At 40.4% G+C, this 26,191-nt stretch overlaps 1 protein-coding gene across 1 annotated transcript in view; it reads left to right on the top strand.

Moving 5' to 3' along the window:
* Nucleotides 1-25,245, top strand: part of tube1 (tubulin, epsilon 1) — a 31,452-nt gene extending 6,207 nt beyond the window's left edge. Inside the window, exons 2-12 of the mRNA XM_072279298.1 lie at nt 4,594-4,667; nt 5,525-5,577; nt 5,796-5,856; nt 6,605-6,720; nt 7,809-7,930; nt 9,183-9,370; nt 9,574-9,740; nt 13,786-13,926; nt 16,047-16,187; nt 18,186-18,360; nt 23,376-25,245. Of these exons, the coding sequence (XP_072135399.1) occupies nt 4,594-4,667; nt 5,525-5,577; nt 5,796-5,856; nt 6,605-6,720; nt 7,809-7,930; nt 9,183-9,370; nt 9,574-9,740; nt 13,786-13,926; nt 16,047-16,187; nt 18,186-18,360; nt 23,376-23,534 (1,397 nt within the window). The 3' untranslated portion in view covers nt 23,535-25,245. The remainder of the gene's footprint in view (nt 1-4,593; nt 4,668-5,524; nt 5,578-5,795; nt 5,857-6,604; nt 6,721-7,808; nt 7,931-9,182; nt 9,371-9,573; nt 9,741-13,785; nt 13,927-16,046; nt 16,188-18,185; nt 18,361-23,375) is intronic.
* Nucleotides 25,246-26,191: the final 946 nt, after the last annotated feature.

The following is a 26,191-nucleotide window of genomic DNA, read 5'->3' as shown; positions in this document are numbered from 1 at the left end:
GTCTCTTCTTCAACAGATTCAGCAATGAAACTTATTGCTCTTCACCCACCATCTGTGACACAGCTGCGCATGTCTTAAGTGTGAAAGCTGAAGCGCTATCGGTTGCGTTGAAGAAAGATGATTTAGCTAAAGACTTGTTGCTCAGATCATCCAAGACAACATGCATCCTCATCCTTTTCTCATAGTGGCCTTCTGGGTAAACATTGACAAGTCAGATCTTTACACCTGACTGACTGGCAGAGTTTTCCCCACAGACAGTACAGGAACAGGTGGCCACTAGAGAGGAAGGGAATTCATCTTTCTCCCCGCCGTTCTGTGAGGGGGGTGCTTGTATTGATCTTCACGGACCAAGGAGGTGGGCCAACATGAAGGTCTGCAACGTGCTTGTCGCAGTCCCATTCAGAGTACTGGATGACAGCATTACAGTCCCTCATGCAGTGACTGGTTGAAGAACAGCAGCAAAAAAAAAAATGGAGTGCTCTTTAAGGAAGGCTCTTCACTCCTCTAGAGGTTTCTCCCTGAAGCCTCTACACTTCTGGAGAGCGTGTGATTTCTGATGTAGAGTGCACTGTTTGTTAGGATCTTCTGACATTTTAGAGTCATCCTTTTGGACAGCATTGTCCACCTCAGTTTTGTGCACCGTGATAGGGCCTTAACCAGGTTTCTCTGATTTAAGTGGTGTAGAGGTGGTCATGATAAAGCAAGGATTATTTCATTTTGGCGTCAGCCCAGGATGAAACTAGAAAAGAAGGAGAAGGGTGGGAAGCTGACTCCATTTTTCAGTTAGTATCTGGTTCCTTGTGACATCCCCTTTTCCTGCAGACTAAAGGGGAATTTCACCAAGATGCGACTAATTCCTCGTGCAGCGTCAAGGTAAGACAAGCCAGGTAAGCAGCCTTTGGCTTTGGCTGCCTCCATCTCCAATAGCAGGTCTCCTAGCTCTCACAGAAATTGGGGCTCCTGGCTAGAAACCTCGGGGCAGGACTCGAGTTTGTTGAAGAGATCCGTAGCATTCTCCCAGTCTTTGCCAGACTAATCTGAGAGCACCACTGGAGTTTTTGCTGTGAATTAACCTTAATCTTCTTGTATGTTCAGCAAACCTGGGCCCAAACCACTTCACCAGCGGGCCAAGTTCTTCACTAGGCTTGAGGTTGAGGTTGGAGAATGTGGGCTCATGTGCAGGTCAGTAGGACTATGCAAGGGCCTGTTTCTGTTCGCCGACGTTTAAACTTTGTCACATGGGAGCTTGCAGGATCAATATCTTATCTACCGTGTATGGAATGAACCATTGAGAATACCTTTCTACTGTTCTGCCCTTGTTCAAGAGTCTCCCTGTTTTCTTCAGCTGGGCAGATGGTAATCTCCAGTCCCATGTTGTTGTAGTTTGAAGGTTGTTTTATTTTATTTACCAGTGTGTTACAATGCGTAAGGAGTTGAGTAAAAAGGTAGTACTTCTCGGTATTCCCACAAAAGATGGTTTCAAATGTTGATTAAAATTCCTTCGACTCCTAACAAAGTGCTTCCAATAGCGACCAAATGGTCTAGAAACGATCTAAAAAGGGCCAATCTGATGATGAAGGTTAATTGCTTAACAATGCACTAAGAAGTCATCAACAACAATGGCGAACAGCTTTGAGAAATCTGGTTGCCTATTCCTACTCCAGGGTTCTTGTGGTCACACAGCTATCATCAATAAACTGCAAGGTTACATTACACATTCTAGCCTATTCACTGAGGCCTGTTTGGGTTTTGCCAGAAATACTGATAAAGACTCCTTCACAGCCTTTTCCCAAATGTAGACCAATGAGTTAAATTTCCAAAGGTGAGCGTAGAGTCATAGAATACAACAGAACAGAAACAGGCCCTTTGGCCCATCTAGATGGTGCTGAACTTCTTGCGTAGTCCTATTGACCTGCCCCTGAGCCTTAACCCAACATATCCCTCCCATCCCATGTACCTATCCAAATTTCTCTACCCCATGCTCATTCTTCATCTCTTCATGCCCTGACCAGTCAAGAATCTATCAACCTCTGCCTAGAATATCCATAAAGACTTGGCCTGAGTCGTTGTCTGTGGCATTGAATTCCACAGATTTACCACCCTCCGACTGAAGAAATTCCTCCTCATCTCTGTTCTAAAAGGATGCCCCTCTATTTGGAGGCTGTGTCCTCTGGTCTTGGACTCTCCCTCCATAGGAAACATCTTCCCTACATCCACCGTGTCAAGGCCTTTACCATTCAATAGATTTCAATGAGGTCATCATGTGTTCTTCTGAATACCAGCAAATACAGACCCTGAACCGTCAAACACTTTTCATATGACGAGCCATTCAATCCTGGAGTTATTTTTGTGAACCCCCTTTGAACCCTCTCCAGTTTCAGCACATCCTTTCTAAGATAAGGGCCCCAAACTGCTCACAATACTCCAAGTGAGGCCTCACCAATGCTTTATAAAGTCTCAACATTATATCCTTTCTTTTATATTCAGGTCCTCTTGAGTCATTGCTGCTTGTAGATATCCTGCCTTCTCACTATATCCTTTGATGCACTGACCGATCTCCACCTTAAGTATACTCACGGACTTGGACTCCACCACAGTCTGTGGCAGAGCATTCCACAGATTCAATTTTGAGGCTGTGCCCTCTAGTTCTGGATACCCTCACCATAGGAAACATCCTCTCCACATCCATCCATCCTATCGTGTCCTTTCAACTGCATTCTTGTAAATTCCTGTGAGTACAGGCCCAAAGCTGCCAAATGTTTCTCAAATGTTAACCCCTTTGTTCCCGGAATCATCCTCATGAACCTCCTCTGGACTGTCTCCAATGACAACACATCCTTTCTGAGATATGGAGCCCAAAACTGTTGACAATGCTCCAAGTGTGGCCTGACTAGTGTCTTATAAAGCCATAGCATTATCTCAATCGCAGGACTCTGCAAAGAGTGGTGTGGACAGCCCAGTGTATCTGTAGATGTGAACTTCACACTAGTCAGGACATTTACAAAGACAGGTATGTAAAAAAGGGCCTGAGGGGTAATTGAGGACCTGAATCACCCCAACCACAAACTGTTCCAGCTGCTACCATCCAGGAAATGGTACCACAGCATAAAAGCCAAGACTAGCAGGCTCTGAGACGGCTTCTTCCACCAGGTCATCAGACTGATTAATTCATACTGAACAATTGGATTTCTATGTTCTATTGACTGTCCTGTTGTACAAACTACTAATAAATAAATTACTATAAATTGCACATTTAGGCAGAGACGTAATGTAAAGATTTTTTACTTGTCATGTAAATGAAGGATCCTTTTTTCCCTTCCCCTCCCCCTTGAAATACATGCCAACATTGCATTTGCTACCTGTAAACTAACCTGAGATTCTTAATAGAAACATAGAAAACCCAGAGCACAATACAGGCCCACAAAGCTATGCCGAACATGTCCTTGCCTGAGAAATTACCTAGGGTTACCTATAGCCCTCTATTTTTCTGAGCTCCATATACCTGTCCAGGAGTCTCTTAAAAGACCCTATCGTATCCACATCCACCACCGTTGCCGGCAGCCCATTCCACGCACTCACCACTATCTGCATTTTTAAAAAAAAAACAACTTTTCTCTGATATCTCCTCTGTACCTACTTCCAAGCATCATAAAACTGTGCCCTGCCGTGCTAGCCATTTCCACCCTGGGAAAAAGCCTCTGACTATCCACACGATCAATGCCTCTCATCATCTTGTACACCTCTATCTTATACCTCTCATCCTCCGTCGCTCCAAGGAGAAAAGGCCAAGTTCACTCAACCTATTCTTATAAGACATGCTCCCCAATCCAGGCAACATCCTTGTAAATCTCCTCTGCAGCCTTTCTATGGTTTCCACATCCTTCCTATAGTGAGGCGATCAGAACTGACCAAGGTCCCAAGTGGGGTCTGACCAGAGTCCTATATAGCTGCAACATTACCTCTCAACTCCTAACCTCAATCCCATGATTGATGAAGGCCAATGCACCGTATGCTTTCTTAACCAGAGTCAACCTGCGCAGCAGCCTTGAATGTCCTATGGACTCGAACCCCAAGATCCCTCTGATCCTCCACACATCCAATAGTCATACCATTAATACTATATTTTGTCATCATTCTGTCTTGCATGAGGACTCCCAAGTCCCTCTGCACCTCTGATGTTTGAACCTTCTCCCCATTTGGATAATATTCTGCATTATTGTTCCTTTTACCAAAATGCATTATCATTCATTTAACAACACTGTATTCCATCTGCCACTATTTTGGCCATTCTTCCAATTTGTTTTAAGTTCTGCTGCAATCGCATTACTCCCTCAGCACTACCTATATCTCCACCTATCTTCATATTATCCGCAAACTTTGCCACAAAGCCATCAATTCTATTATCTAAATCACTGGCAAAAATGTGAAAAGTAGTGGTTCCAATACTGAACCCTGAGGAACACCACTAGTCACTAGCAGAAAAGGCCCCCTTTATTCTTATTCTCACTTGCCGTCCTACTACCTCCTAATGTTGCTGAATACATCAACTTACTAATAAAATCCAGACCCTCACAGTATCATTTTTGTTTTCAGTCGGCCAGTGTGGCAATCAGATCGGCTGCCGATTTTGGAATTTGGTTCTCCGGGAGCATGCAAGCATCAACAAGGTAGGGTAGCAAAGTGTAAGTGGTGGGGAGGGGAAGGTTAGCAGATCAATCCGGTGAGATAGCAGAGGTTTTTTTTGGGTAAAATTGTGTTTAAATACAAATACTAACAGTGCCCAACAAAGACAGCTAATTGTATAGCAAATATTTACTTCCATGGCTTCAGTGAGATTGTGGGTAGAAACAAGGAAGAAACAAAATGTGTAGGCGGAGGATAATGAAATTTTGAAATGATAATATCTGGGTGATTACCTTCGGAATCAGAGTCCCTGTGGTATTTACTTTGGCATGAGCTGGTCCACGAATCAGTCTTCCAAAGTGGGCTACTTTCCCCAAGTCACATGGAAAAAGATGTATATTGCCTGTACTATGTATCAATATATGTACATGTATTTATACAGTTATACAAATTAGAAAAATAATTGTTTTTGATGCAGCATGTAGACTTGATGTATGATTTTGATGTACAAGGCTTTTAATTATATGTAATCATATTTGCAAAGCAGGACACTTTCAAGATTATAATGTATATTTCAATGTTTGGTACAGATGGTTTGCATTGATCCGCGTTCACAATTCTATGATATTAATCCTTCAGTGAATACCGTTAGAATCATGCTCTGGTTTTGCCTTTTTGCAATATATGATTGTAATCTTTATTACCTCCTTTTTAAGAATCTTTGTCAGAATAATTGTTCAGATTCTTCCTGCTGTCACAGCCTCAATTTTAGTGAAAGATTGATGTTTGTTTGCTATTCCAGTTAGTTACAGGAAGATGCTGTTTAAATTTTGTAATGGATGAGTTGGATTTAATTATTATCCCCATTGCAAAATATTTTATTATTCTGTTTTCAATTTAGAAAGGCATCTATGATGAAGCTCTCAGTAATTTCTTTAGAAATGTGGACACAAGGTAGGCAATATAATTTTGCAAACAGTTTTTAATATTAAAAATATGAAACATTTTGTTGACCTAGTTGATTGAGAATAAACTTTAAATAATTTTAATATACATTAAATAACACGTAACAGGAAATTAATTTTCAGATAGCATAAAGAAATATGTCTACATCTATGTTACTTTGTTATTTAAAAAGATTAGTCCCATTTTATGAACCAATTATTTTACAGATATACTGATGGAGGTGGTCTAAATCTAAAGAAAGGTCTAATAAGAACTCTCAAAGCTCGGGTAACATTTTTACATTAATTTTAAAGTACAGTTGTAGTGGTGACTTTAAATTAGCAGCAATGTAATCATTTTCTAATAGACAATTAACATTTCTTACTACAAGATAAATTTATGCTGAAATTCTTAATGACAGCAATGATGTAAATAATGCTACATGGTATTGTTAAAATATTAAAGTTTAGATCTTAATCTTTACCTTATCTCTTTGCCAAAGTGTAGTGTCATTTAATTTAAACTATTCAGCTTGTTCTTGTGTTATATAGGGCTCAATTAAGACAACATCTTGAGTACCGGGAACAGTATCAGATCCAGTTTAAAAGGGTGATGTTAATAATGGGAAGCAGTTCAGAAAATATTAATTTAAATTAATACATGAAATGGGTCTGTTAGCTTGTGGTGAAAGATCGGACTTCTGGATCATATCCACAAGTGTTTAGGAGAAGAGACTCGATTAAACTAGTAAGATCCTATGGTATCTTAAAGTGGATGTGGAGCTTGTTTTCTCTTGTGGGGGTTATCTCTGGATCTTGAGATTTTAAGTAGGAGATCACCAATTAGGACGGATGAGGTAACTCCTTTCAAAAGTCAATAGGACAGAATCTTGGACAGGGATAGATACTTGAAAGGTAGGGAGCAGGCTTGAGGATCTGAATGGCCCAGTACTGCTTCTAATTTGTTTATCTGTTTCAGTTATATCTGATTGATTTAAGTGTAACTAGACTTACTGAAAATATTCTTTCCTTTTTAGGCAGTACTCATCGACATGGAAGAAGGTGTCCTTAATGAATTACTTCAGGGTCCATTGAGAGATGTTTTTGACAATAAACAGCTGATATCAGATGTATCTGGTTCAGGTAACAATTGGTAAGAAAACATGTGGCCAATGCTTGTTGCACCATTCGAAGTTCATTCCTCCAGTCCATAACATTGCTGGTCTAACATCTAACCGGACTTTATAAGTCCTACTCATTGAGTTGCATTTCCACAGAGAAATGGGCTGTTTGACACACTAGAGACTGAAGTAAAGAACATACTGGTGAGCTTAAATTATTGATTTGTAGTTCCTGCATCACTTTTACTAATTTGAGATCCATCCCCTCCATTTCAACTCCACAGTATGGTAGCTTGCAATATCACTAAACTTCCCACAACCTATGGACTCATTTTCAAGGACTCTTCATCTCATGTTCTCAATATTTATTGCTTACTTATTATCAATATTTTTTGTTTTCTCTTTCCTTTTGTACTAGCAGATTGTTTATTTTGGTGCATTGGTTTTTGTCTTTCATTGATTCTGTTGTATTTACTATGATTACCCACAAGAAAATGAATGTCAGTTGAATATGGTGACATGTATGTACTTTGATAATAAATTTACTTTGTGCATTGCAAATTTTTATTATTTTCCCTTTGCATTTTAGTTCTATTCATGTAATATCTGTCTTAAGACAGTAAGACATAGAAGCAGAATTAGGCCATGCGGCCGATCGAGTCTGCTCCGTCATTCCATCTTGGTTGATTTATTATCTCTCTCAATCCCATCTCCCTGCAAGCCCAACAAATCAAGAAGTTATTAACCTCCGCTTTAAATATACCCAAAAGACTTGACCTCCACAGCCATCTGTGGCAATAAATTTCACAGATTCACCACTCTGGCTAAAGAAAATCCTCCTCATCTCTCTTCTAAAGGGACGTCCTTCCATTTATACAGGATAAAAAAAAACAAATTACTGAGCTGTTAGAAGTGATGATGATCATGGCAAGAAAGCTGGCTGGTAAATAAAGAAGGATTTGTTATTAGACAGATTTACTGGTAATTGTTTTTTCTTGGATGTGTCTGAGCATATTAATGATGAACATAATTACAAAAATAATATTCCATAACTCAATGTTCACAAATCTGGCTGATTGTTGTATTTTCTGAAAAAAAAAATCTTTTTTTTCTTCTACAGGGCAGTGGGGTACAAACAGTACGGTAATCAGTACCGGGACCAAATTGTAGATATACTCCGAAAAACAGCTGAACACTGTGATTCTTTGCAATGTTTCTTTTTAATCCACTCAATGGGTGGAGGTGAGTCTTGCTTTTTTACAATGTGCTACCTTCAAATAGCCTTTTATTTTTGAAAATCAAAAACTGCAGATGCTGGAAATCTGAAAAAAGCAGAAGATGCTATAAACACTCAGCAGGCCAGGCAGTATCAGCGGAAAGTGAAACATTTTTCTTTGAAACATTTTTCTAGTTTAAGCTTCTACTGTGCCCAGCAGCTCATGGAATCTGAAGGGAATTCACAGTATTTATTATCGAAGTGTATATGCTGTGTACAACTCTTAGATTCATCCTCCTATAGACAACCACAAACAAAGAAACACTGTGGAACCCATTCAAACAACACACATAAAAATTGCTGGTGAACGCAGCAGGATAGGCAGCATCTCTAGGAAGAGGTACAGTCGACGTTTCGGGCCGAGAGCCTTCGTCAGGAACCCATTCAAACATAGCTTGTAGCTTAGGAGAAAGAAACTTTACAGAGGCCTCTGGGTTACAGGTGGACTGGAGGGGGTAGTGGGTTGCCCTCTTGGAAAACATTCCATATCTATAACATGAAGCTACAGGATCTATACGTGTATCAAAAAGTGTGAGTTGAGAAAAATAAATATTGTTTTTTTTCCCACATAAATTCAGTATATCAAATTTTTTGAGCAGTGATTGGTGGATTCTCCAAGGGCTAATTTCTGTTACCCAAACAGCCCAAGTGCAGATGTACCTGTACTTCTAAACTGAGCTTGCAAAAGAAAACAAACTTCTGACACAAGATTTGCAGCATCTGTAGCTTTTTCATTTTCTGTCAGCTGTAACTTCGATCATTTGTTTTGAGCAACAGGAATATAAATGTGACTTGTAATCTAAATTGAGAAATAGAAGTTTGAACAGGAATTGCTTTATGTTTAGAGTCATTGAAAAACACAGCGCAGAAACAGGCACTTCGGCCCATCTAGTCCATGCTGAACCATTTAACCTGCCTAGTCCCATCAACCTGCACCGGGACCATAGCCTCCATACCCCTACCATCCACGTACCTATCCAAACTTCTCTTGAATGTTGAAATCAAGCTCACATGCAGCCCCTGTGCTGGCAGCTTGTTCCACTCCCTCAACCCTCTGAGTGAAGAAGCTTCCCCTCATGTTCCTTTTAAACTTTGCACCTTCCACCCTCAACCCATGACGTCTGGTTGTAGTCCCATCCAACCTCAGTGGAAAAACCTTGCTTGCATTTACCCTATCTATACCACTCATAATCAAAACTTCATTATTTTTTTTTTTAGGAACTGGTTCTGGATTGGGTACCTTTGTCCTGAGCCTCCTGGAGGATGAATTCCCAGAGGTTTACAGATTTGTTACTTCCGTCTACCCTTCTGCTGAAGATGATGTTATTACCTCTCCTTATAATAGTGTTCTCGCCATGAAGGAGCTGACTGAACATGCAGATTGCGTTTTGCCTATTGAAAATCAGGTAGGTACAGGATGTAGACTTGGACATAGTACAATTACAAATCCCTATTCGACCTTTAGACACAACATTGGGCTACAAAACAGTTCGATTTCTTGGCTGTCGTAACCATCTTGTTTCCCGATATTCATTCATGTGGTTAATTTTTGAGGAGGACGCTGCATTTTGAAAGGCAGATTTACTAACCTTTCCGTTTCTAAATCTAGTCCTTGGTGGACATAGTCAACAAAATCCATCAGATGGCCAGTGGCAAAATGGTATCAGTGAAAATGAAAAGTACTCTGATCTCCAGTCAGAGTGAGGCCAAAAAGCAGGAGAAGCCATTTGATGCAATGAACAATATTGTTGCTAACTTGCTTCTGAATTTGACCAGGTGAGTGATACATTATATACATTCCTGTAGACAAGGGTGAAGCAGTGGATGTACATTGCATCTATATCTAGAGAGGGGGTTAATTCAACAGTGACAATACTACTTGAGCTGCTTAAGAAGAGCTAATCTGTCCCAAAAATTGCTGACCAATTTTTATTGATGTGTGATAGAGAGCATCCCGACATATGGTATAACAGTGTGGTACTCTAGCTGCAGCAAGACAGATCACAAAGCACTCCACCGGGTGATTAGAATGGCTCAGCACATCACTGGAACTCAACTACTGGACCTGGAGACAACTTACAACTCTCAATGCCTTACAGTGCACTTGTAACACCATTAAAGACCCATCCCATCCCAGACACTGTCCTACCAGACCTCCTGCCATTTGGTAGGAGATACAGAAACATCTTGGCCAAGACAGTAAGATTGAAAAACAGCTTCTTCCCTGAAGGCTATTGTGCAGCTGAATAATGCTACCCCACTGGCTTGCCAATGGCCTTTGAGTGTTATGGACTATCAATATGTTGCATGTAAATATGGGAATTTTTAAAAATTAAACTGCATTGCATACCTTGCAAAGATCTTGCAACAGACCAATCAAGTGAAATGTTGCTGAAGCTGACATCGAGGTTCACAGAACAGCATTGTTGAGTTTCTCTAAATTAAAGATAATGATGTTTATGGGATTTTTATAAATAACTTTAGGGTGATGTTATTCTTTGACACCAATAACATGCAATAAGGCAATTTCTATCCTACTGAGGAGAACGTGGAAGGTAACCTGTGGCCTACAGACAAGTTCGAGGTCTGGTGCCAGCCAAATAACTACTTCCTAAATATCAACAAGTCAAAGGAGATGGTTATCGTCTTCAGGATATCTCGCAGCACTCATGCCCCTCTTTATACTGCTGGTACAGCAGTGGAACAGCAATGGCTGGAGTTTCTGGGGGCAATTATGTGTTGCATTGCACTGCTGCCGCAAAGATAATAAATTTCACAATATGCCGATGGTATTAAACCTAATTCTGAAGTCAAAGACAGCATAAAGCAGAAGAGGGGGCATATAATACAGCAAAAATCAGTGTGAAAGTAAAGGGTAGGGAAGCTTTAAAAAAAAAAGGACAATGAAAAAATACAATAAAGAGAGAAGATTTTTCAGATATACTGTGTAAAGAGCAAATGGGAGGTGAGAGTGGAAATCAGAATCTAGATTATGACGCAGGAGAGGTAGTAATGGGGGAACAAAGAAATAGCAGACAAACGCAAGTATTTTTCATCAGTCTTCACTGTGGAAGACACTAGTATAATGCCAGAAATTTGAGAGTGTCAGGGGACGGAAATGAATGTAGTCATTTCAAGGGAGGAGAAGCCTGGGAAGCTGAAAGGTCTGAGGGTAGATAAGTCACCTGGTAGAAGGAATAAAGGCTTAGACTGTTTTCTAAATGGGGAGAAAATTCAAAAATCAGAGGTGCTAAGGGACTTGGCACTCTTTGTTCACGATTCCCTGAGGGCTAACTTGCAGAATGAATCTGCGATCAGGAAGACAAATGCAATGTTAGCGTTCATTTCGAGTGTGCTGCAATGTAACAGCGACGATGTGATGCTGAAGTGTTACAAGGTGCTGATTTGACAACAATTGGAGTATTGTGAGCAGCTTTCGGTTCCATAAAAGTTGTGCTGGCTTTGGGGAGGGTGCAGAGGAGGTTAATGAGAATGATTCCAGGAATGAAAGGGTTAATGAAGTGTGCCTCTTGTGAAGTTGATGAAGTGTAACTCTCTAGCTGTACCTGCTGGAGTTTATAAGAACGAGAGGGGGATCTCTCATTGAAACATCAAATTATGAAAGCCTTAGAGTGGAGAGGATGTTTCCTATGGTGAGGAGTCTAGGACCAGAGGGCACAGCCTCAGAATATAAGAATGTCCTTTTAGAATGGAGATGAGGAGGAATTTCTCTCGCCAGAGGGTGGTGGATCTGTGGAATTCATTACCTTTGATGACAGTGGAGACCAAGAAAATTTAATAATAATTGCGAGTTTCTTTTGTTACAGCAGCAACATTTAAAAACACACTCTGTGAAGACTTAACTAATAATAATGAAGTACAGAATAATATACACAATAATGTACCAATGTGCAATAATGGACGAAGTAATAAAGCAGAGACTATTGTACGACTTTTGAGTGTTTGCCTGCCGCAGAGAGATGAGCTATTATATATGCTTATTGCAGTTGGTGGGAAAGGTTTTGTGTAACTATAAGGGGGAGGGGGGGAACCAGAGTGCATGAGACCTTCACACAGTACTATAGTAATGTTATGTGTTGAGTATATGAACTGGAATTGATAAGTTCTTTTGGTCAGGGAGTCAAAGGTTACCAAAAGAAGGCAGGAGAACGGGGTTGAGCGGAATAATAAATCAGTTGTGATTGAACGGCAGAGCAGACTTGATGGGCCAAGTAGCCTAATTCTGCTCCCATGTCTTATGGTCTTGTAGAAGCTGCAAGCAGTTTCAGACTCTTGGGAGTGAATATCTTGCACAGTCTTTCATGGTCCCAGAACACATTCTGCTCAACCAAGAAAGCTCATCAATGCCTCCACTTTCTGAGGAGGTTGAAGAGAGCTGGACTATACACATCTATATTTACGTCCATCTACAGATGAGCAGTAGAAAATATCCTGACATGCTGCATCACTGCATGGTATGGAAACTGTACTGCGGCAGACAAGAAGGCTCCACAATAGGTAGTCAAATCTTCCCAACGCATCACTGGCAGCAGCCTACCCACCATCAAGGGCATACAATCAGAAAGATTCTGGAGTAAGGCCAGCAATATTATGAAGGATCCCACCCACCCTGCTCAAAGACTGTTTGTCCCACTCCCATCACTCCCTACATAGCATCCACGTCTGGGCCACTAGGCTCAAAAAGTTATCTTCCCCAAGCAGTAAAGCTGATCAACACCTCCACCCAATAGTCCACCCCTCCACACCCCAACCACCACTATTTTATCATTTCCTGTCCGTTACCTTGTGTACAGACACTCCTACATAGCATCACTTTATGTATGTAAGTCAATCTACATATATAAGCTATCTTTTGCATTTATATTAATTATATTTTTATTATTGTATTCTTTATTTTATTCATTTTTGTGCTGTATCAGACCAGGAGTAACAATAATTTCATTCTCCTTTACACTTGCGTACTGGAAATGATATTAATCTTGAATCATGAATTAAGTAGATTAGATGTGTGTGTGTCTGTGTATATATATTCTGAAAATCAGGAAAAATAAATACTTTTATTGAAACTAGGTAGCATAAAGAAAGAGGGTTGAAACAAAATGTAGGATTGGGGAAGCTATATCTGTTAAGGACAGACATTACGTAAAGTCTTCGCCTTCCATGCATCGGAAGCTGCAATACTTTGTTCTATCAAAAGTCCAGTAGCAGGATATTGAAATCAAAATTTCAGATATTATCTGACTAGCAGATTCTGCAGCTTCTAATAAATGAGATGAAGAGTCTTGAATGTAAAATATTCAGTGAATTTTCAAGCCAGGTATTAATATTCCTGAATTGGTTGTACCAGAGGTGAATAACCTGCACATTGAAATGAAAGCAGGAAATACTGAAAATACTCGGCATTCAGGCTGCATCTGTGAAAAGATAAACAAAGTTTAACATTTGAGGTTGAGGGGCTTTTCATCAAAACTTCTTTGAGGTTCATAGGTTCTTGATTAGTCAGGGCAACAAAGCTTACAGGGAGAATGGGGCTGTTATATATCAGGACTGGCTTGAGTCTCAAGGTTGGGTGTGTCTGGTCTCCTCCTCTGCCACCTGTCCCACACCCCTCCCATGGTGCTCCACATTGACAACTACAGTACTGTGCAGAAGTCTTAGGCACCTTAACTATATATGTGCCTGAAGCTTTTGCACAGTACTGTATAGCCATGATATAATTGCTCTGAATTTACTGTACTGGGAGTTGTGTTCCTATTTTGTGTAGATTTTGTTCATTTAATTTCTGTCATCTTTGCTGCAGTTCTTCCAGATTTGAAGGGTCCCTCAATATGGATCTTAATGAGATTACCATGAATCTGGTTCCGTTTCCACGGCTGCATTACCTTGTTTCTAGTCTAACTCCTTTGTACACCCTGGCTGATTTAAACATCCCTACAAGAAGGTAGGACTTTCACAAAGAATGTTAACATTGCTCTGATGTTACTGATGTTAGGACTGGGACGAGAGGATCCCTGCATCAGTGCAGAAACTGCTCATCAGTTGTAATCTCATTTGCATTGAGTAGGCTGACACGTAACAATTGGTGTTCTTGTAATATTCCGAATGTCCTAGGAGCACTTTACACTTTTCAGAAAAAGGAATGAACATGTACAAAATAGTGACTAGGATTGGGCCAAAAGGGAGAAGAATTAAGAAGATTCTTGTTAATTTGAAGGGGTGGGCATTTGAACCGAGCTGAGAAGGCAACGACTAGCAAGACCGAGAGCAAGCAGCGATTCAGTGCCAGGTACATGCAAGGATGTGGATTGAACAGAAGATTGCCACGATGGAAAATGATCTGAAGAACCCAGCTCAGGGAATCGTAGAAGGTATAAAAGATCAGGCATGTAAGGAAGTGTGTAGTGACAAGGAAATAATAGCATTGGGGTTAGGATTATGAAAGAATTCTAAATAATGGAACAATATTTCTGTCCTCCTTGTTTTCTTTTAACTCTTGTGATGGTATTCTTTGAAGCAGTAGAGAAAAGTTGGAACAGAACGTTGTCAACATGTTTTGAAAGTAGAAAGAGAACTCTCAGTGATATGAGAAAGAAAGTATAAACCACAGATTAAAGTATGTCAGGTGTGATTGCAAATTTAAAGAAGTGAGAAGGAAACAGTAACAGGATTTGACAGGAAGCAGCATGAGTTATACCTATATGTTAAAGGAACTTTGATTCAGTCAAGCTTGATCTGTCTTTTAGATTTTTAAATGAATACTTTAGATATTTATTTTGGGGTTGCACGGTAGCATAGCAGTTGGTGTAATGCTGTTACAGCAGTAGTGATCCAGTTTCTATTCCTGCCGCTCTCCGTAAGGAACGTGTACATTCTCCCCGTGACCGTGTCTGTTTCCTCCCACATTCCAAAGACATGTATGTCAGTAGCTTATTTGGTCAGATCGGTGTAATTGGGCGGTGCAGGTTCTTTGGGCTACAATGGACTGTTACTGCATCTCTAAATAACAGAATAAAAATATTTAAATGAAAAGGTGAATAGGTGAAGCATAAACTTAAAGCTTGAATCAGCTAACTCAACAAATGTGCAAACCTTTGATTCAGAATCAGGGTAGCAGTGCTGAGTTTGTAAACCAAAGATGGGTCAGCACTTTCTATGACCTTGAGCTTGACAGGAAAAAAAAATGCTTCTACCTTTTAGGGAACGAAAGATTGATGTAAACATTTTTGGTTCGCATGAAGTTGATATGTAGAGTCCACTTAAGTACTTTGAGTTGGGGGAACACCCAGAATTTATTTTGAAGTTCAGAATGACCAAATCACTTTGGCTGGGCCTATTACCAGGAATTTCTCTGGGTGAATCTCCACCCTATGAGTTCAGTTGCGAGTTCCTCAGCAGTAACTGGGCAGTAGATGGTGTAATTCAATGGACCTTCCTTTGATGGGCTTTGAATGACTACAAGTCCTTGCCTTTTGTAAGAGTACCATTGATTTTTAAAGTTTTTAAATGCCTTGTTATATGGAGATGCTTTAAAAAAAAGACTGAAATTGAAATAATTGGAAAATATGAAGACAAAATTAATTAATCAGTTAGAAATAATTAAAATGATTGAAATAAAGGAAAACAATACTCTTAGCTATCTAATCAGATAACAAAACTCTATGAAATTAAATGGGGTCTTGGATCATATGCCATTCATGACTGGCGGAGGATGTGACGGGCGATTTCTATCACTAGGCCGAGCTCCACCACCAACAATAGGATTTGTCATTAAAGTCAAGATTAAATGCTTGTATTTTGATATTTCCTTTCAGAACTGATGTCTATAGATTAAATCATGTAATCTACAAGTTAATAATGCTTCATTTAAAAGGAATTTCACAGCAGTTGTCCTGAATTAATAGTACTGCTACTGTGATACCACTAATACTAATTGTGATATTGTTGAGTAGGTTTAATAGGTTTTAATACAATAAAGGTATGTTTATAAATTGGACTTGTATCCTGCTAGGGAAAAAATTCCAGCGCTTGCTTGACTGATTGCCTATTTGTTTACTTAAACAGGTTGGATCAGATGTTCACTGATGCTTTCAGTAAGGATCACCAGTTAATGCATGCTGATCCAAAACGTAACCTATACCTTGCCTGTGCACTTATGGTCCGGGGAAATGTTCAGATTTCTGACCTGAGAAGAAATATTGAGAGGTTTGAGAATATGCTAAACCATTTTTTTTTATTGTTGTTCCTTTTACTAAATTAATACTGTTGCCTTTTGATTTTTAAACTTGTATGTGAAATCCATTGGGTTTTTTTTTCCCCCGTTGATGAGTACTGGAAATCTGAGATTAAGAACAGAGTCCAATATCTTACCTGGCCTGACGATGAGTTGTCTATTACTGAGCTTCCTCTGTCGACTATTTCATGGAGGGAGGAACACTTCTTCTCAAAAAGCTAAGAAACGTGTGAAAAGAGAAACAGTTAGCATTTGAGTCATAGATAGAGTTGACAGGGAGTATCTGTTTCCCAGGGTAGTAACGTCTTGATACCAGAGGTCATGCATTGAAGGTGAGAGTGGGTAGGTTCAAAGGGGATGTGAGGGGTAAGTTTCTGTACTCAGAGTGGTGGATGCCTGGAATGCACTGCCTGGTATGGTGGTAGACGTAAATACATTAGAGTCACTTGAATGTGGGGAAGATGGAGGGATATGGACTTTGTGTAGGTAGGAGGGATTAGTTTTTTGGGGGGGGGGGGGTGATTTACTCAGCTGGTTTGGCTCAACATTCCAGGCCAAAGGACCTGTCCCTGTGCTATACTTTCTATGTTTCATCTCAAGTGGAGATCAGAGGTGGGAAAATGAGAAAGTGAGTCAGTTTAAGAGAGGCAACCCTAGCCTCACCCTTCCAAAGGTTCACTTTATTTCCATAGAAGGACTTCTCCATAGATGCTGCCTGGCCTGCTGAGTTCCTGCAGCATTTTGTGTGTGTTGCCTTTATTATTAAAATATGTACGCAGAATACAACTCTGAGATTTGTCTTCTCAAGATAACCATAAAGTACAGAAAACCATAGAAGATGTTGAAAGAAAGAAATCCATTCTCCCCCACACAAAAAGAAAAAGAAACAAAGACTCGCAAATCTTTTACCTTCCAGTCAAGATGGCGCCAGTAAGCAACGATTCCTCCGGCAGCATCTCCAGACAATCATTTCAGTTTTTCTACTACTTATTCTTTTTACCTTATTTTTGTTTTGGAAACTGTTGGAGCCTGTGACTTACAGTCTGTAGTTCAATTGAGTGAGCTAGTGCTCTGTTGCTCCGGAGAGAAAACTCTAGGAGAGAAATGCGAGTGCGAGCTACCACAAGGAGAAGCTCAGAGATGAGACAAGGGGCCATGATTGCCTACATTTCTTGCAGATTAAAATATTAGGAAGCCTGAAACATTGAGGCATATGTGGAGGAGAGCGAGTGGTTCTCAGAAGGCTGCTGGTACATGCCGCTACCTTCAGAGAGGCCGCTGGGTCCTGTTACTCTTGCCAATGTTATCAAAATTCTGAGATTTATGAATTGGACTGTAGTTCATATTGGCCTCTTTCAGTTCTATGTTTCTTTCATATTCTTGCCCATTCTTCCTTGTTGCAGATTGGCAGGCTGGTGGTTTGGGTGATCTGTTAGATTTTATACACGGAAAGGTTGGGGGTGTTTAAGATTTGTGTGTTTTTGTTTCTTTTTCTTTTTGTGTGGGGGAGAATGGATTTCTTTCAACAACTTCAATGGTTTTCTGTATTTTATGGCTATCTTGAGAAGACAAATCTCAGAGTTGTATTCTGCATACATACTTTGATAATAAAAGCAACACACACAAAATGCTGGAGGAACTCAGCAGGCCAGGCAGCATCTATAGGAAAAGTCCTTCTATGGAAATAAAATGAATCTTTGAATGGGTGAGGCTAGGGTTGCCAAGGTGATTCTGCTGTTTATGGAGCTACTTAATTAATAGATTAATGAAACCAATTAGAAAGAAGTTAGAGAAGGAGAAAACAAACCAACTTGCAACAGTTCTGACATCAAGTTATTTAGAATTCTCTCAGTTTTACAGCAATAATTGTTTAGTTCTTGTCCGTATGTGCACGGCAGCAATTGTATTTATACTGTAATTACAATTCATCAGTTGAGTCATAAGAGAATAACATCAATACTTCCTTCCAGATTGAAACCTTCCCTTCAGTTTGTCTCATGGAATCGAGAAGGCTGGAAAACGAGCCTCTGCTCAATACCTCCTGTGGGACACACACATTCCTTATTGGCATTGGCCAATAATACTTGTGTTAAATCGACCTTCACAGATCTCAAGGATCGCTTTGTAAAACTCTACAAGAAAAGGGTAAGTTACAACCAACTCATTACCTCAGTGTCATCATCATTATGTGCCATGTCATGTGATGGAGACAATCATGGTCTCATGGCCGTGATTATTCTTGGCAAATTTTTCTACAGAAGTGGTTTGCCTTTGCCACCTTCTGGGTAGTGTCTTTACAAGATGGGTATCCATAGCCATTATCAATACTCTTCAGAGATTGTCTGCTTGGTGTCAGTGGTTGCAAAACCAGGACTCGTGATGTGCACCAGCTTCTTGTACAACCATCCACCACCTGCTCCCATGGGCGTCACGTGCAGTTCTGTTGTGTGTTCATAGACAGCTGCTGAGTCCAAGTTGTGAGCGACATAGATGCCCACAATAAGGACACAAAAACTGTACTGGATCTGCAAGTGGAGCCACTGCTATTGCTTTTCTTTCTCAGGCAGAGGTTATAAGATCATTAAATGTGGGAGCAGGATTGGGCCATTTGGCCCATCGAGTATGGCTGATCCACTTTCCCCCGCAATACTCAAGCGGACACAAAACGTATACTGGGTTTGCAGTGTTATGTGTTTCACCGAGACATGGCTACACAAGCAAATCCAACGCTACTGTGAATGGGTTTTCAATGTGACGAGCAGACAGAGTTGATCTACAGTGGTAAAAGGAAGGGAAGTGGGCTTGCTGTGCTTGTGAACAACAAATCGTGTAATCCCAGTCACATTTCTGTGAAAGAACAAATCTGCAGTCCAGTATTGAACTGCCTGCTGTGAGTTTGTATTATCTACTGCATGAGTTCAGCCATGCCAAGTTGCTTGTTCTCCTGGAAAATGGACTACCTAACTGGCACACCACAGTTTATGTGACTGTGGGACTGTATTGGCTCCCTTCCTATTTACCCTGATAACCTCGGACTTTGCATACACGAGTCATGTCATCTGCAGAAATTCTCTGTTGACTCAGCAATAGTTGGGTCATCAAGGGAGGACGACAGGATGAATACAGGGCCCTAGTGGAGGACTTTGTCAAATGGTGCAAGCTGAATCGTCTGCAACTCAACAAGGACAACAGACAAAGGAGATGGTGAAGGACTTTAGGAAGACTAAGCCTGCATTGCTTCCTTGTACTGTTGGTGGTGAGGACCTATAAGTACCTGGGGGTGCACCTGGATGACAAACTGGAGTGGAGCACTGACACAGGCTGTGTGCAAGAAGGGCAGAGTCGCCTCAACTTCCTGAGGAGGTTCTGTGGGGAATACAGGCCTCTTCTTCACACGTTCTGCCAGTTTGTTGTTACCAGTACAATCTTCTATGCGGAGGTGTGCTGGGGCCATGGCATCAGCGCAAGTGATGCCACAAGCTCAATAAACTGATTAGAAAGGCTGGCACTGTTTATAGGTATCAATTTGGACATATTGGAGACTGTGATAGAACAAAGGACCCTCTGGAAAATCCTGGCTATTCTGGGTAATGTTTCTCACCCTCTGCATGCCACCTTGGCTGAACAGAGGAGTACTTTTGGTAATAGACTGAGACAACTGCACTGCTCCATAGAGCATTAGGTGAGGTCATTCTTGCCCTCCTCCGTTAGGCTCAATAATAAGCCAACCTATAGTTGGAGAAGGAATGACCCCCTCCTGATAGATTGTTATTAAGCTCTGTTCAGCTCTGATCTATTTTTAATGTAACTTTTATTTAAAATTCTTTCTTCTCTCCTAATATCTGTATATCTGTGCACTTCTAATGCTACTGTGATTCTGTAATTTACTTCGGGATCAATAAAGTTTCTATCTATCTCTCTCAGCCCCAATCTCCTGCCTTCTCCCTGTATCCGTTCATGACCTGACTCACCAAGAATCTATCAACCTGTGCCTTAAATATACCCAATTAGTACTGCTCAGCGTCTCTCCTCCAGATTATTGTGAGTAGTTCTAACTAAGGCTCACTGGCCATTCCAGTTTGGAGTTCGTGTCATCTCGATAGGTAAATTGATCTATAAAATGTTTAGTTTAAATGTCCGATCTTAATTTCTTTATTCAATGCACTTTACAACTTTATGATAAAACATTTATCATTTTCATTTCAGATTAATGACCAAATGCTATTCCAAATCTATCTACGTAGTTCATTGGATTGTCTTAATTGGTAGTATTTAATGAACAGCCATTGTTAATTTATTGTTTTTTTTTGTCTTCAGTGAAGATCATCTCATCCTTTCAAACCTGTCTGAATTTTGTATGGTATATTTCATTAATGTTAATGCTGGACGACAAAGATTTTGCTGAATATTTTTAGAGGCATCTTACGGATTTTGAGCTGCTGATACATGAGTGAGGCCTCCGTCAGTCAGGGTCGTCCATGGATGTTGTGTCCTAGTTGTCTAGATAGGCAAACTTCGGCAGTATGATATAGAGAACAAACTATTGCTCATGGAGCAATCTCCTCTCCACACTTTTGATGAACCCAAAGGAACGGCAGAGACCGATGCAGTTTGGTACCAGCAGTGTCACAGGAGTTGCCAGTCAACATTGAACTTGGTGTAGGACTGCCTTGGGAACTCCAGATCCGGATCTTTCCCTGGGGGCGTACTCCCAGAACCTTCCCCATGAGTAGGAATAACCATAAGGCAGCAGAGGTTTGAGATCACTGTTCTCCTTCCCCTAGGTGTGCTGCCAACCATTTTGAGCCAAGGAGTTTCGTTTTGATCTGTTGATCATGTAATGCCCATGCATAGGTTTATTTCTCTTCAGACAAACCATGCATTCAAGAAATCTACAGCAAAGGAGGAGGCATTAGCTATTTTCATACACCTCTCCTCCCTGAAACTGCAGTAATTGTCCACTTGATCCTGTTGCTCAGCTGTCAGGCTCTGGTTGCAGGCACTGTCCCATCTGAACATGAAATGGTAGATGGAGAAATCTCATTCCTTAATGAAACGTTAGCATGGGCTGACAATGAGTGATGGTAAATGCCCTGGGCGATATGTCTACAAAAATCCAAGTCCCTCTGCATCTCAGATTCCCGGATTTTCTCCCGTTTAGAAAATAGTCCGTATATTTATTTCTACTACCAAAGTGCATGACCATGCATTTTCCAACATTGTATTTCATTTGCCACTTTCTTGCCCATTCTCCTAATCTAAGTCCTTCTGCATCCTACCTGTTTCCTCAATACTACCTGCCCCTCCACCAATCTTCGTATCATCTGCAAACTTGGCAATAAGCCATCTATTCCATCATTTATTTACAATATAAAAAGAAGTGGTCCCAACACCGACCCCTGCAGAACATCACTACTCATTGGCAGCCAACCAGAAAATGATCCTTTTACTCCCACTCGCTGCCTCCTACTAATCAGCCAATGCTCTAACCATAACAGTAATTTTCCTGTAATACCATGGGCTCTTAACTTGGTAAGCAGCCTCATGTGTGGCAACTTGTCAGAGGCCTTCTGAAAGTCCAAATATACAACATCCACTGCATCCTCTTTTATCTGTCATACTTGTAATCTTAAAGAATTCCAGCCGGTTCGTCTGGCAGGATTTTATCTGAAGGAAGCCATGCTGACTTTGTACTATCTTGTACTGTGTCACCAAGCACTCCATCACCTCTTCCTTAACAATTGACTCTATCATCTTCCCAGCCACTGAGGTCAGCCTAACTGGTCTATATTTTCCTTTTTGTTGCCTTCCTACTTTCTTAAAGAATGGAGTGATATTTGCAACTTTCCAGTCCTCTGGCACCATGTCAGAGTCCAATAATTTTTGAAAGATCATTTCTAATGCCACCACAACCTCTATCGCTACCTCTTTCAGAACCCTAGGGTGCAGTTCATCTGGTCTGAGAGACTTAAGTACCTTTGGGTCTTTCAACTTCTTGAGCACCTTCTCTCTTGTAACAGTAACTGCACCCACTTCTCTTCCTTCACACACTACAAGATCAGGCATACTGCTATTGTCTTCCACGGTGAAGACTTGCACAAAATACTCATTTAGATCATCAGCCATCTCCTTGTCCCCTGTTATTATTTCTCCTTCTTCATTTTCTAGCAGTCCTGTATCCACTCTCATTTCTTTTATTTTTAACGTACTTGAAAAAAACTTACTATCCATTTTGAAATTATTTGTTAACTTGCTTTCATATTTCATCTTTTCCTTTCTAATGATTTTTTAGTTGCTCTCTGTAGGTTTTTAAAAACCTTCCAATTCTCTATCTTCCCATTAATTTTTGCTTTATTGTATGCCCTTTCTTTTGCTTTTACAAAAATCCAACCATGTTGCAGCAACTCAATCCATTAAAACATGCAAACATGGTCAAGAAATTTAGTTGTTCAGAAAAAACAGCAATATGGGGAAGAAATGTGGTCTAAGTGACTTTGACCATAGAATGATTGTTGGTGTCAGATGGGGTGGTTGGAGTATCTTAGAAACTGCTGATCTCCTGGGATTTTCATGCACAATAGTCTCTAGAGCAGGGGTTTCCAACCTTTTATGCCATGGACCAATACCAGTAAGCAAGGGATCTGTGGACACCAGTTCAGGAACCCCTGCTCTACAGTTTACCAAAAAACATGCAGTGAGCAGTAGTTCTTCGGGTGAAAATGCCTTGTTAATGAGAGAGAGCGGAGGAGAATGACTAGACTGGTTCAAGCTGACAGGAGGGTGACATCAGCTCAAATAACCACACATTATAACAGTAATGTGCAGAAGAGCATCTCTGAATGCACAACACATCAAACCTTGAAGTGGATGGGCTACAGCAGTAGAAGACCCACGTACAATGAGTGGCCACTTTATGGCAACTTGTTGCATCGAAGCATGCAGACGTGGTCAAGAGGTTCAATTGTTGTTCAGAACAAACTTCAAAATGGGGAAGAAATGTGATCTTAGTGACTTTAACTTGGATGAAGTTGTCACTAAGGGTAAATCTATCATCAGCTCTTCTAATTTCCAATATTGTTGTTTCCATGTTAATAGGATATTTCTATTAATCACAGGATATTTCATGGTTATTTTAATGACCAATGGTAACTTCATTCCAGGCTCATATTCACCACTACCTTCATGTGGATGGGATGGAACAAAGCTGTTTCACAGAAGCAACTAATTCCTTGACATCCCTGATAGAAGAGTACAACGAACTGGATGCTACTAAAGGACAAATCATCAACAATGTTCCTCGTCTTTCCATTGCTACGTAAAATACAGTACTGTGGAAAAACCTTATGCATATATGTATAGTTATGGTGCCTAGGAGTTTTGCACAGTACTGTTTTTGTCAACATGGAGCGGAGAGCAAGTTTGTAAATCAGGTGGGGGCAAAGGGTGTTGGAAATGGCAAGGATGGAGTGTCACGGGAGGGGTGTAGTGCAGGTGGCAGGGAAGGAGTGCCAGGGTGGAAGGTGGCACAGGGGCAAACGCATCCAGCCTTGAGACACCAGGCAAGGTCATTTGATTCCAAGCATAGAAAACCTACAGCACAATACAGGCCCTTTGGCTCACAATACTGTGCCAAGAAGTATGCACTTAGAAATTACCTAAGGTTACCCATAGCCCTCTATTTTTCTAAGCTCTATGTACCTAACCAGGAGTCTCTTAAAAGACCCTGTTGTATCTGCCTCCACCACCATTGCCAGCAGCCCATTTCACGCACTCACCACTCTCAGCATTTTTTAAAAAAAAACAAACTTGCCCCTGTCATCTCCTCTTTACCTACTTCCAAGCACCTTAAAACTGTGCCCTCTCGTGCTAGCCATTTCAGCCCAAGGAAAAAGCTTCTGACTATCCACACAATCAATGCCTCTCATTATCTTATACACTCCTGTCAGGTTACCTCTCATCCTCCATCTTAGGCAGCCTAGCTATATACAAGACTTTTGCATAGAACCGTATTGGATAATGAAGCCGTTAAATCTAAATTTCCTTTAGAAATTTAATGTATAATACTGAAATAATTGGGTACACAATAACACTCCTTCAAGTTTTATTGAAAGTGAGATGTATTCCTCAAAATATAAAATGTTCTTAGTGGCATTATTTTATATCTTTATTGTGCAGATTTTCTGAATTATTTATTTCAAAGCAGTTCATTATTTCCAGGGACGATTTGGTGGGCACTTCATACTGCTCATCTGAAGGCTATCTTAGGGAGGTTTTGAAGCTACTGCTGTTCAGTACAGTGGTATGGGCTCAATCTCGGCATGTTAAGAGACAAACCTGAATCGCCCTCTGCTCTCAGGTGTGAATGTTGTGGAAATGATACTTGCTAATGTCATTTGAAAATATAATCTTCAGATGTATCTCAGAATCAGTAGGAAAAGCTGTTGGAATATTGTACATATGAGTAGTTATATTGTTTTCACTCTTAATACTTTGATTAATTGAGATAATGAACTATTTTTATAATATTTCTGACATTTAATTATAGCACACCAATATTGATAACCTGGTGTTTGGAAGGACAAAGTCAGTCAATTTACTCTACCATTGGGTTACAATGAATAAGCGTTTCTCTATCATCAATAGTTGTATGTTCATGAAGGCTTGTTACTTTGCAGTACACTCCAGGGAATTAAACTAACACTTCACAATGTGTTAAACTACTTGCAATCCTCAGAGCTGTGAATCAGTGTATTAGAGAAAATATATTTGATTACCTGTAAGATCCTTTTTGGATTGCATTATTTATTGTGGTTTACATCCTCATTTGGTTAAATTAATTCAGTTGTGATCATTTTTGTAAAAGAAATCTGTGCTGAAACTTGCACCATTTTTAAAAAAAATGTAAAACCAAAGATAATATTACCAGTTAATATAGCACTGTTTGGGAAGTCTATTTCATATGGTGATTTGAAATAGAAGCTGCATTTTGACATCCAAATCTGTTTTGTATATATGACCAAAGAATTTAGTTGATGACAATATATCTCTAGTTCTAATAAAACTTACGTTGTTGCCATACACACTCCTCACTTTATATATGAAATTGGGAGAAAAAATATTGTGTATAATTTTACCTAGTACTTATCTAAGCAACAATCAATGCAGAAGACTAAAATAACACACACAAAACAAGAGAAAATCTGCAGATGCTGGAAATTCAAGCAACACACACAAAATGCTGGAGGAACTCAGTAGGTCTGTCAGCATCTATGGAAATGACAAAACAGTCAACATTTTGGGCCAAGACCCTTCTTCAGAACTGAGAAGGAAGGCGTAAGACACCTGAATAAAAAGATGGGGGGCGGGGAGGGGAAAGAGGCTAGCTGGAAGGAGATAGGTGAAACCAAGTAGGTAGGAAAGGTGAAGGGCTGTAGAGAAAGGAATCTGATAGGAGAGGAGAAAGGGAAGGAGGAAGGAACCTAAGGCAGGTGAGAAGAGGTAAGAGGCCAGAGTGCGGAATAGAAGAATAGGAGAGGGAGAAGGATTTTTTTCTTTCCAAAAGGAGAAATCAATATTCATGCCATCAGGTTGGAGGCTACCCAGATGGAATATAAGGTGTTGCTCTTCCACCCTGAGGGTGGTCTTATTTTGGCACAAGAGGAGGCCATGAACCGACATGTCAGAATAGAAGTGGGAAACAGAATTAAAATGTTTGGCCATCGTGAAGTTCCACTTTTGGGTCCCCAATTTACGATGGGTCTCACCAATGCGGAGGAGGCCGCATTGGGAGGACCGTACACAATAGACCACCCCAGTAGATTCGCAGGTGAAGTGTTGCCTCACCTGGAAGGTATGTTTGGGACCCTGAATGGAGGTGAGGAAGGAAAGGAATGGGAGTAAGACTAAAGTAGTTAGGTACATAAAATATGACATTAAAATAGACTGCAGATGCTGGAATCTGGAACAGAGTTGGGAC

Source organism: Mobula birostris, chromosome 2 (assembly GCF_030028105.1).
Source record: "Mobula birostris isolate sMobBir1 chromosome 2, sMobBir1.hap1, whole genome shotgun sequence".
Classification (NCBI taxonomy): Eukaryota; Metazoa; Chordata; class Chondrichthyes; order Myliobatiformes; family Myliobatidae; genus Mobula; species Mobula birostris.
The sequence above is the reverse complement of the archived record's forward strand: the minus strand, read 5'-3'. Positions and strand labels throughout refer to the sequence as shown.